At 45.8% G+C, this 11,697-nt stretch overlaps 1 protein-coding gene across 3 annotated transcripts in view; it reads right to left on the bottom strand.

Annotated features, from left to right (window-relative positions):
- TCAF2 (TRPM8 channel associated factor 2) overlaps positions 1-9,240 on the bottom strand; it is a 39,810-nt gene extending 30,570 nt beyond the window's left edge. The window contains exons 1-2 of one of the 3 annotated variants that reach the window (XM_032762032.2): positions 9,177-9,240; positions 5,828-6,464 (exon numbers count right to left, since the gene is read on the bottom strand). In XM_032762032.2, coding sequence (XP_032617923.1) covers positions 5,828-6,450 — 623 coding nt within the window. In that variant the 5' untranslated portion in view covers positions 6,451-6,464; positions 9,177-9,240. Of the gene's footprint in view, positions 1-5,827; positions 6,465-9,176 lie in introns of those variants that run through there. The other 2 variants (XM_058427575.1, XM_058427574.1) reach the window with 2 other exon arrangements.
- Between the last annotated feature and the right edge of the window lie 2,457 nt (positions 9,241-11,697).

Genomic DNA, 11,697 nt, shown 5'->3' on the forward strand with positions numbered 1-11,697 from the left:
ATAAAATATACATTGGGACAAAAAGAACTGCAAATAATCTTTGTTACAATAATCATCATATTGCTGGTAGTGGTGCTATTATTCATATTTTGCAATTGTTGTTTGTACATCATGGGATAGAGCAAATGGGTAATTACACTGGTGTCTTATAGAACCGGAATTTTTCATCATGAGAGATAGCTAAGATTTCATCATAGAAATAAGATTGTTGAAATCAAATTAAAACCCTGTAGCCCCAAATCTGATCTGAAGTATCAGTAATCAGTGTAAACCAAAACGATCCATTTCTTAGCTGTGCCTATTTAGAAGGCCTAGAAACAATGATCAAACAATGCACACCTCTAACACCCAGATTGGGGTTTCTAAATGCAAATTAGGACTCCCAGAAATATGGGCTGTACGTTAAAAAAAAAAATAAGAAGAAGAAAATAAAAAATCGGGCTTTTTGGAGAAATGGCAGTTCTGGTCCTGAGCAGGAAATATATGAGATGAAATTGAAACCTCCTGTTATATTAAAAAACCAGGAATCCCATTAAGGTTGGGTGGAAAAGATTCAGGAATCATCTTGAATTGGCTCCAAATGGCCAAACAGGACAATTTCAACATCAATAAGGATAAGAAATGAAACACATTGTGTTTCCAATCATGATTTCATAATAATTCTAAGAAAAATTTAAACACATTGGTGACCTCTGGAAGATGCTAGGGAACCAACTCAATATTGGAAACTGGTTTTAAAATGAGAAAAAGAGAATTAAATATTTATTTTGCCTTTCCTATATAAATTATACCATAGAGTATGTAATTGATGAAGGAAAGTGTGTTTTATAAAACTATTCCAAATAACAAAAGGAATATTAAAATTTTAAAGTCCTCATTTTATAAACACAAATTAATGGGTCTAGGGCTAAGCAATGCTTATTAAGGACTGCCAACCTCACAGTAAGAGAGAAAATCAGACCATTGTGTTCTACCCAATAGAAGTGCATACTACCACCTATAAAATAGGTCAAAAATTCAAACATGAATCTGACCAAACCTCTAGATCAGGAGTTGAGAAAGTTTTCCTTAAAAGGTCAGACAAATATTTTAGACAAATATGGGCCATATGGTCTCTGCTGAAACTACTCAACAATGGCAGCACAGTTTTTGAATGAATGGGCATGGCTGTGCTCCAACAAAACTTCATTCACAAAAGCAGGGGCTGGCCTCAGTTTGTCAATCCTGACCTAAAATCGAGATCTAACTTTTAATTTGTATTATACAGAAAATACAAGGAAAAGATGAATATGTTAAGTCAGTGGTCCCTAACCTTTTGGTACCAGGGACCTGTTTATAGAAGACAATTTTTCCATGGACCTGGCAGGGGTTTCAGGATAATTCAAGTGCATTACATCTATGATGCACTTTATTTCTATTATTAGCACATTGTAAAATATAATGAACTAATTATACAACCCACCATAGTGTAGAATCAGTGGGAGCCCTGAGCTTGCTTTCCTGCAAGTAGATGGCCCCACCTGAGGGTGATGGGAAACAGTGACAGATTATCAGGCATTAGATTTTCATAAGGAGCACACTACCTAGACCCTTTGCATGAGCAGTTTGCAATAGGGTTCATGCCCTATTAGACTCTAATGCTGCCACTGATCTAACAGGAGGCAGAGCTTAGGTGGTAATGCAAGCGATGGGGAGCAGCTGTAAATACAGATGAAGCTTTGTTTGCTCACCCGCTGCTCACATCCTGCTGTGTGGTCTGGTTCCTAACAGGCATGGACTGGTACTCCCGTATTAAATGATACCACAGGAAGGCAAGCAATTTGCCTTTCCAGGTTTTCACCATTGCCCCTCACTCTGCCTGGAATCCTCCTCTCACAGATGCACACATGGCTCATTCCCTGACTTCCTTGAGGTCTACTTTCAAAGTCCAGACTGAACAAAACTGTTCGATAAAGAGTAGCTGGTGTCTTCAACAACAGCAACAAAACTGCAAGAAATAGAAAGTTGGAAAGGAAACGCATATCTTAAAAGAAATATAAAATTTGTATCAAGAAATCAAAATATTTGGGCTTTATTTAAATTTCAATGTTAATGCTTTTTTTTTTTTTTTTTTTTTGAGACAGAGTCTCACTCTGTTGCCCAGGTTGGCATGCAATGGCATGGGCTCAGCTCACTGCAACCTCCACCTCCCGGGTTCATGTGATTCTCCTACCTCAGCCTCCCGAATAGCTAGGACTGCAGGCATGCACCATCACTCCCAGCCAATTTTTGTATTTTTAGTAGAGTATTGCCATGTTGGCCAGTCTGGTCTCAAACTCCTGACCTCAAGTGATCCACCTGCCTTGGCCTCCCAAAGTACTGGGATTACAGGTGTGAACTGCCATGACTGGCCCAATGTTAACACATTTTGAAAAATAAGACAATCATGGAAATAAATGATGACACTACGGAATTATTCTTTTAGGTGTGATAATGGTGACTTGCAGTTATGTTTTTAAAAGACTTCATATCTTTAGAGATATATATTTAAATACTTACAGATGAAAAGACATGATGTCTGCTGTTTGCTTCAAAATAACCTTGGGTGGGGAAGAGTGGGGCTACAGGTGAAATAAGATAGACCTGGAGTTGACTATTTTGGGGATTGGGGAATGGCTACATGGGGGTTCATTGTACTATTCTGTCGACTTTTGCATATGTTTAACATTTTCAGTAATTAAGAATTAAAATAACAAACACAAAAAATATACCTTAGAATTGGTGGCAGGGATTAAAAATGTAGGTATAGATGAAGAAAAACAGGTTGAGTTAGCTAAAGAGGAGAGTCTCTGGGGGCAATTAAGAGGCATTATGGTGATGAGATTTCACCTGCTTTTCCCTTAGTGTTAGAATAAAAAAGTTGAAGCGAATCAGATCTAATCTAATGTCTCTGAGTAAACCCATCCCCTCCCCAAATCTCTCAGAAGGGAAGGAATTCAAAGAGGTCCAGAGCTTGGCGCTGAGGGTTCAGGGCACTGCCAGCTGCTCACTAGTATCTGATGCCCCTTCTTCTTTGTACAGAATCTTGATTTCTTCAGAGACGCCAGTGCCCATTTAAAAATAGCCAGCCCTTCAGACCTCCTGGTAGTTAGGTCTGGAAGTCAGGGCTCCCACTGATTCTACATTATGGTGGGTTGTATAATTATTTCATTATATATTAAAATGTACTAATAATAGAAATAAAGTGCATAATAAATGTAATGCCCTTGAATTATCTTGAAACCCCTGCCAGGTCCATGGAAAAATTGTCTTCTACAAAACAGGTCCTGGTACCAAAAGGTTAGAGATTACTGATTTGACTAGGCTGGCCGCTAAAATATAAATAGAAGTCTAGGGCTTCCAGAAAATATATGGTTTTATAAACTAAAAGTAGGTTTATCCATTCCAATTTATTATTGCATGGGTGTAATTATGGTGCCTGGAGTAGTAGTGGCAATCTTGTAGCCATAAGGATAAAATAACACATCATGACAGGGGCAGGCAGTGATAGGGAGACAGAGACCAACCATGGGACATCATAGAGTCACTGCCCCAGAGCTGGACTACCTACCTGTACTTCGTGTTTCATAGAAAAAATAAACCACTACATGGTTAATCTGCTATACTAAGGCTTCTGCTACATGTGGCCAAACATAAGTACCTAGTCACTAATATCTGAAACCCAAAACATCCAAAATGAAACTCCTGATCTCCTCTAATCCATCTTCTCATTGTCCTTTCATAGATCACTAAATAGCAGCACCTGTGTTTAATTTTTTGTCTTTTTCAGACCAAAAATTTCAACTCCTCTTTCTCTTTACTCAATCCATCAGCCAAGCCTGTTGGGTTCTTCCTTTGAGGTGTGTTCAGAATGGAACCTGTTCTCAGTAGCTCCATAGCTTCTACCAGCCTTGTCTGGGCCGCCACCATCTCTCCTGTGGTCTACTTCTGTGGCCTCCTGATTGGTCTGCTGCTTCAATCTTTGCCTCCCAAGGTCTGTTCTCCACCATCAATCAGAGGGTTCCTTTTGAAATTTAAGTCACATCATAGCAATCTTCTGTAGAGAATACAAAATGCCTTCCCATCTCACTGCAAATAAGATCTAAAGTTCTACTCCTGGCCCATCAGTTCTTACATGACCTGAGCTGTCATTCACTGAGCTTCCATCATCCTGGCTTCCTTGATTGCCAGGTGTGTCCCTGGCTGATGGATGAAATGAGTACTCAGACATAGGTAAGCAGTGTAAGAACAGCTAGGTGATTGCCTGGCTCTAGTGGCCACAGAGCAGCCCGGAGAAGCTGAAGCTGCTTGCTTTTATTTACTGCAGGCATAATGCCGAAAGCCTGGAGCCTACACAATCTGTAAGTGACTAACATTTATTGTTCCTCATTCAGAGAACATCATGTGCGCAGATGTTCAAATGTCAGCTCCTGGACAACTTCAAACAAACAAGCTTGATAAGACAAATTCCCCTACACTCCCTTGTACCTAATCCTTGCCCTCTGCCTCAGGGTCACAGAACAGCTGCCTTCAGCTATTCTCCCCTGGAGCTTTGCAGAGCCTTCTGACCTTACAGAAGGGTCACTCTCTTTCCCTTGGAATGTACCAAGCAGGCTTCCCTTCCAGGTTTTTTCACCCTCTCTCCTCACTCTGCCTGGAATCTTCCTCTCACAGATGCCCACATGGCTCATTCCCTCACTTCCTTGAGGTCTCATTTCAAGTGCCACCTACCAGACAAGCCTTCCAAGCTGGCCATGGGCTTGTTTGCATTCATCTCCATTCCCCTTTCATCTTGGTCATCCTCTGTGTTGCAGAAAACTGCATTTCTGTGGCTCCCCTGTTCCCTGGATCCTGGTGGGTTCAGCCCATGGGAGGCAGAGGTAGAAGACTGAAATCAGGAAGGAAGAGGGAAGGAGGCTAAGTGTTTGCTTCTCTCTTCAGGCTGTATTTCTGGTCCACAGTGTCTTCTCTGAGACTCCAGCTTCCAGCAGACAGACTTTTCATCTGTGGTTCCAGCTCCTGCTGGGAAAGCGTAGCATGGCTCCAGCTTCTACCAGGTGGCTGCAGCACCTGGACTCCAGTAATACCACCAGCTCCCTCTGCTGGTTCTGCTGTTGCTGATCTCTGGGTTACTTGCTGCCCCCTGTGTGTATTTTCAGCCCCTCTATCATGGGTATAGTCAATTCCCCATACTAAATCCCTTCTGCTAGCAACGCCAACAAATCCTGACCAATCCAACTTGGCCTGACTGATAGGACTTCCCTGAACACCTTAAATAAAATAGCCTCCATCAGCCTTCCTATTGTCATGCTATCCACTTATATTATTATCTTTCATGGATCTTAGCAATACCTGATAGAGTACATATATATTCGTTTCCTTAATTGCCTATCTCTTCCCTGGAATACAAACCTCATGATGGCATGATTTGCCTGCCTCGATCTCTGCTAGACCCCCATTGTCCAGAATGAGGCGTGACCAACAGTAGGTGCTCACGCAAACAAACAAATATTCTTTCATGCATTTAAGAGGTACTGATGAGTACTCTCTATGTTCTATGTACTAGACATGGAGATGAAGTGGTGAGTAAGACAAGCTTTTCTATTCAGCTTTGGCCACAGGAGGGAATGGCAGTGAGGGCCCAGCCTCTCTTGTGTCTTGGTGCATTTTAATCATCCTACTTTTGATTGGTGGTGGTTCCAAACTGAGTGGAAAATCACCTGTATTGAAATGGAAGCTCGTTGAAGAGGGGGACCAACTCTATTGTTTATCCTGAGTCAGACTCCCTAAGAGGGGAACAGACACTCACCTGACATGGAGTGGGATCTTGGGCACCTTCTTAGAGACCTTGAACCGGTCTCTGTCCCCATAGATGTCAGTGAAGTACACTCCAGCCACACTTGTCACCTTGTTCCCAGGGAACCTGGAGAGCACCTTGTCAGGGCCGTGCTGGCTGGCCCAGCACCAGGCCTGGCCCCCAATTAACAAGCCCCCTCCATGTTTCACAAACTGGATCAGCGTTGCAGTCATGGTGTCATTGTAGGCATTGATGCAGTAAACCCCTAGGGGCTCTCCTGGTTCTGGCTTGACCTGTGCCTCAAGCCCAGCATCCTGCAGGATGTTTACTAGAGGTGCCAGGGATGGATGCACTCCCACGGGAGCCCCAGGGCAGGGACAGAGCCAGCTCACTGCATTGAGGAGAAATGGAGCCAAGCCAGCATGCAACAGGTAGCCCTCATGGGACACAACCACGAGGTGGCCTCGGCCGTAGGAGGAGGCAGCAATGAGCACCTGGCCCTTGTCATTCACCATCACGGGGAAGGCGGCCTCTCCAATAAGAAGGAGTTCACTGGGGACGGGGCCTCTGGGGACATCCCAGCGTGTCACTCCATCCACGAGGGCCTCAAACGCAGCAGCAGCAGTGGTCGCCATGGTGCTATCAGCTGCTGCAGGGGGAAGCAAAGACTTTCATGTATTTAAGAGATACTGATAAGCACTGCTGGTCAGAACAGATGAAGGAACAGGTGAAAAAAGGAAACATCTCCGAATTTTACTGGATTCCCCATTGTGGGCCAAGCACTGTTCTAGCACTGGGAGTACAGCAAGAAACAAAACAGATAAGGTTTCCCTTTTCATGATTTGAATATTTTAGAAGGAGAAAGATAATGAATAAATAGGTAGATAAACAGATAAATAAAATGCAACAATCACTATGATGAAAATAAAACACGATGATGTGACATGGAGGAACTGGAAGACTACTTTAGATTGGGTGATAGGAAAGGACTCCGAGAAAGTGGCATTGAAGCTGAAACCTGAAATGCAGTGAGCAAAGGGCATTCCAGCAGCAAGACCGCTTTGGGGTGGCTGAGAGCCAGGAGCAAGGAGGAGCAGGACCCCAGGAGGAGGGAGGGACGGGCTAGATCCTGTGGGGCTGGAAAATGAAGGTGATAGTTAAGTTCGTGTGCCTGAGTTGACACAGTGCTTGATTTTTTTGAACAGAAAGGTCATAGACCTGTCAAAACATGCCTTTCTTCTGACAGCTTTGCTAAGTTGGAAAGTGCCCCCTAATTTATCAAATCTGTCCTAATGGAGAGGACTCTCCTCTATTTGGTAGCATTATGCAGTTTCCGGAGGTCTTTTAAAATTGGCTGTGCCTAACACTGAGCCTATTTGTCCCTTTAAGCAGCCCCTCTTGGATAAATGACTTCAGTCTCAGTTTCCCCATCTACAAAGAGAGAATAACACAGCCCTGGGAAGATTGTTTTTGAAGATTAAAGGAATATGGATAGGCCAGGCGCAGTGGCTTATGTCTATAATCCCAGCACTTTAGGAGGCCGAGGCCGGTGGATCACCTGAGCTCAGGAGTTTGAGACCAGCCTGGCCAACATGGCGAAACCTGTCTCTACTAACTCTACAAAAAATAGCTGGGCATGGTGGTGTGCACCTGTAATCCCAGCCACTTGGGGAGTCTGAGTCATGAGAATTTCTTGAACCCTGATGGTGGGGGGCGGAGGTTGCAATGAGCCGATATCGCACCAGTGGACTCTAGCCTGTGCGAAAGAACAAGACTCTGCCTCAAAAAATAAAATAAAATAAAATAAAATAAAGTAAAATAAAATAAAATAAAGCAAAGAGTATGTCTAAAAATGCCTTGTCTGGGGTTGGTACACATACAGTGAGCACGGAATAAAAGAGAGTGTCTGTCCCTTTGCTGTCCTTTCTAGTTTCCCGGATTGACGAGGGCAGCGTTGTAGACTGCAGTCCTGCAGTAGTCCCCTGGCTGCCTGTGCCGCCTCCCTTTGCCCATCTCTGACGAGCCCACTGTAAGGGACTTTCCTGTGTGCTCTGATGGCTTCTCACCTCTGCAGGTGCACAAGGCAGCTCTGAAGTAGCAGTGAGTTGACACTAGGATGAGCTTCGCCCAGTAGAGCGGGGATTCATAGAAAAGTGCCCCGTGGCTTTCCCGAGGTGCCCATCAGAGGTCCTTGGAAGGCACCCGGAGCGCCATGTGGAAGACCCTCAGCCACAGGCTCCTCCTGGCTTTCCCTTTTCCTTGTCTCATTCTCTCCACTTCCTCATTTGGGCTTTTTGGTCTCACTTACCCCCAAAAAATTACCTGCAGGTAAGCCCTTGCATAAGGCTTTGCTTTAGGGGAGAATCTAAACTAAAACACACACCAAGCCCTTGAGCCACACGTGCCTCCTTCCTCTCTCCTTCCTGCTTCCATATGCAGTCAACCACCTCATTTTGTTAATCTCTCACCATCTCTCTCAAACATCAGTCCCTTTAGTTGGCAATCATTCTAGACTAAACCAATCTGGTTTTAGTCCCCAGGATGTATTCTCATCCACAATCGTCTTCTGCAAGAACTCTAACAAGAACCGTTACATTTCGTCCACTCTCTCGAAGGTGAAACTTGCAGAGCGCCTCAGCCTGGCTTCTCCAGGGTCTGGCATGCCAGTGATTACTGGACGTTTTTCCTGCTACTTTTTTCCACCAAATCTCTCCAAGCTCGGAGAGGTTGGCATTCTGAGCATGCCCTGCATTTCCTGTAGAATTCCATCTCTTCCCCTCTTCCCTTCCTATCCACCACCTTTTTCTTAATACTGCTCGCGGGAAAGAAATTCACAAAAGAGAGCCAATACTCGGCAGAGCATTGAGAATGCGGGCACCTGATGTCAGCCTTAGAAGTTACCAGTGGAAAAAAGCAGCCGAGAGAGATCCGGAAGCCTGAGCTCAAGATCGTGCTAGCTACCTCCCAGAAGACAAGAGACGTCTTTCACTCCTGGGGCAGTACCAGTTTTACAGGATAAACAAAAACAGACAAAACACCTCAGATGAGTAATATGTCCCGGAAAGCTGACCCAGCATTCCGCGACGAAATGTGCCCTCGTGCACGAACACACCAGGCACATCTTTGTCAAATTCGTAATTTACAAGTTCAAATAGGAGGGAGAAACGTGTTTTAAGACAAACTGCAAATAGCACCAGACTAACAAAACGAAATGAAACCAAAGACCTAGACCTAAGAAGGGAGGGACACCCCCTGACGCCGGGAATGGCTTGGGGCCTCTAACACTTTGCAGCGACCCCCATTGCTCTAGGTGCTCAGCTACCGCCCCCACCCCAGGACCCGCTGGGATTGGAAAACTCACCCCTCGGCAGTGCGGATCCCTGGGGACTGAAGGACTGGCTCTGCAGTGGCGCGCGGGGGACGTGTCGGAGGCGGGGCGGGGCGGTCCCGGAGGCGGGGCGGTCTCGGAGGTGGGGGCCGTCCTGGGGACTGAGCTGTCTCGGAGGTGGAGCCCTGCGGTCTCGGAGGCGGGTTGTACCGTAGGCGGGGCTCTCTCGTAGGCTGGCCCGTCCGGGAGGAGAGCTGTTCTGGGGGCGGGGCTGTCTCGGAGGCTAGGAGGTCTCGGAAACGGGGCTGTCCCGGAGGCGGGGCACAGGCTGGGGCGAGACGGAGGCCGTCCCTGAGGCGGGCCCGGGGCGCGGCTACCGCTCCCTGAGCCACGCCCGTGGTCTCCCGTTCCATCGGTGGACCCCACCTCGGGCCGTGCTGCGGGCTCTCGGGGCACCTACCAGGTGAGCGACCCCGCCTTCCCGGAGGGATGCTTTGGCCTGCATGGGGCCCCAAACCGGCTCCCTCAGAGTCTCTGCGGGTTCTTGGATGCGAGAGGGGACCCAGCCAGTTTGCTGTCGCACTTGATAAGAAAAGCAAACCCTAAGTCTCCAATAAACCATATTTGGGGCGAATAGTTCCCTAACAACAACGTATGCCACGGGGGAGGCCCCGCGTGGAATCAGGCTCCCTTCCCTCCGATCCTGGGGTGGGCTCAGCAGAGCCGGTAGCCGCCGCGTCGCCTCCGTCGCTCGAGCCTCTGCGTGAAGAGCTGCCCCCTAGTGGTCAGCGGCGGGCCATGCACTTCGAGCCCGGTGGATGCTTATGGCCATGGGCGGGTGCTCAACTGGGGCATTTTTCTCTGAAAGTATCCACAGAAATGCCCAGTAAGTGATATTCTTGCTGGAAAGGAAACGTGCCTGTGGCATCACTAACACAGATTCGTCCTTACATGGCTGGAGAAATTAAGCTAAAGCTAGAGTGGCTGGTGCTCGAATTTCTACGCAAGAGAGGTCAGAAGGTGAAAATCAAGGTGGAAGGGTGTGGTCAGGAGGAGGATTTGGTGTAGTCTGGAGTTTAGGAACGTCTTACCTAGGAAAGTGATGACTGTGCTAGAATGAGGGAAAAAAAGTAGTCTGTCTGCATTTTGCCCACCATTGAGTCCTCATTGCCTATTTTCATTTCTGACATAGAATAGGCTTTAGTTTCTTAATAAATAAATAAATATATGCTAAATAAGGATACAGTGAACGTCTAAAAATATCTGTCGAATTAGTGAGTTAATAACTGACTCTTTGGAGGACTAGTGGAAATCTGATTGGCAGAGGACCAAATACATTCAGGTTTTAGAAATAAAGAGCAAGGAGAAACTTACACAGAAAGAAAGTGTGGATAAGACTTGCCAGAATTTGGAATAATTTAGGTTAGAAATCCAACGTGCGGTGACGTACGTTGAGTTCTTAGGCTTCATATCAGGGAACAACTGACCTTTGGGAGCTGAAGTGGGAGATGGACATCAAAGAAAGTGGGTCAGTAAAGTTCCACTTTAAAAGCTGACTCAGGGCCGGGTACGGGGGCTCATGCCTATAATCCCAGCACTTTGGGAGGCTGAGGTGGGTGGATCACCTGAGATCAGGAATTCAAGACCAGCCTGGCCAACATGGGGAAACCCCGCCTCTACTAAAAATACAAAAATTAGCCGGGCATGGTGGCACAGACCTGTAATCCCAGCTACTTGGGAGGCTGAGGCAGGAGAATTGCTTGAACCCGGGAGGCGGAGGTTGCAGTGAGTGGAGATCATGCCACTGTGCTCCAGCCTGGGCAACAGAGCGAGACTCCGTCTCAATAACAACAAAAAAAGCTGGCTCGGTATCTTTTATGTGTTTGTACTCTTAGGTTTTAACCAGTCTCCACCTACATCACCTCATTCCTCATGGTAAAGTACTACTATTGTTCTAAATTAACTCCTGAGAGTATTTTGGTGTTGCTGTAATAGAAGAAAGGGCTTTAAACAAAGGTGATTTTTCCAGGGTCAGAGAGCAGAAAGTACCTGCCATTTGGGAGCAGGAGCTGCCTGAGGAATGGAACCTAACAACATAGGAACGGCATAACGGTTCATTAAAAAAAAAAAAAAAAAAAAAAAAGGAAGAAAAAGATTAAAGATGGTAACCACCATTTACGTTCTGACTATCTGACTAAAGGGTGTCCGAGAGAGAATACAGTCATGGGTTCTTAGGTTCTGTTTCTAGTTGGGCGAGTAAAACCCCTTCCTCATCCCTCTTTTCCCCTTTCACTAGAGACAGAAACTAAAAACCATGAGTTCAGGCTGCTAGAAGCCTAAAATAAAACAAAACAGAACAACAACAATAACAACAAAAATAAGGTGGGTTGGATAAGCTTCGAAATGGTTATTGCTTATGCAAAGGTGCAGGCCCCAGATCTTTCCTTTTACTTGGGAGAAAACAGAAGCCATTCAGTGAAAGTCAACATATCCTTACTGGACACGTACTCTGTGAGGCACTCTGGGAGATAGAAATGCTATTACGGCCAGTAAA

This window comes from Hylobates moloch, unplaced genomic scaffold, assembly GCF_009828535.3.
Source record: "Hylobates moloch isolate HMO894 unplaced genomic scaffold, HMol_V3 SCAFFOLD_1, whole genome shotgun sequence".
NCBI classification, from domain to species: Eukaryota; Metazoa; Chordata; class Mammalia; order Primates; family Hylobatidae; genus Hylobates; species Hylobates moloch.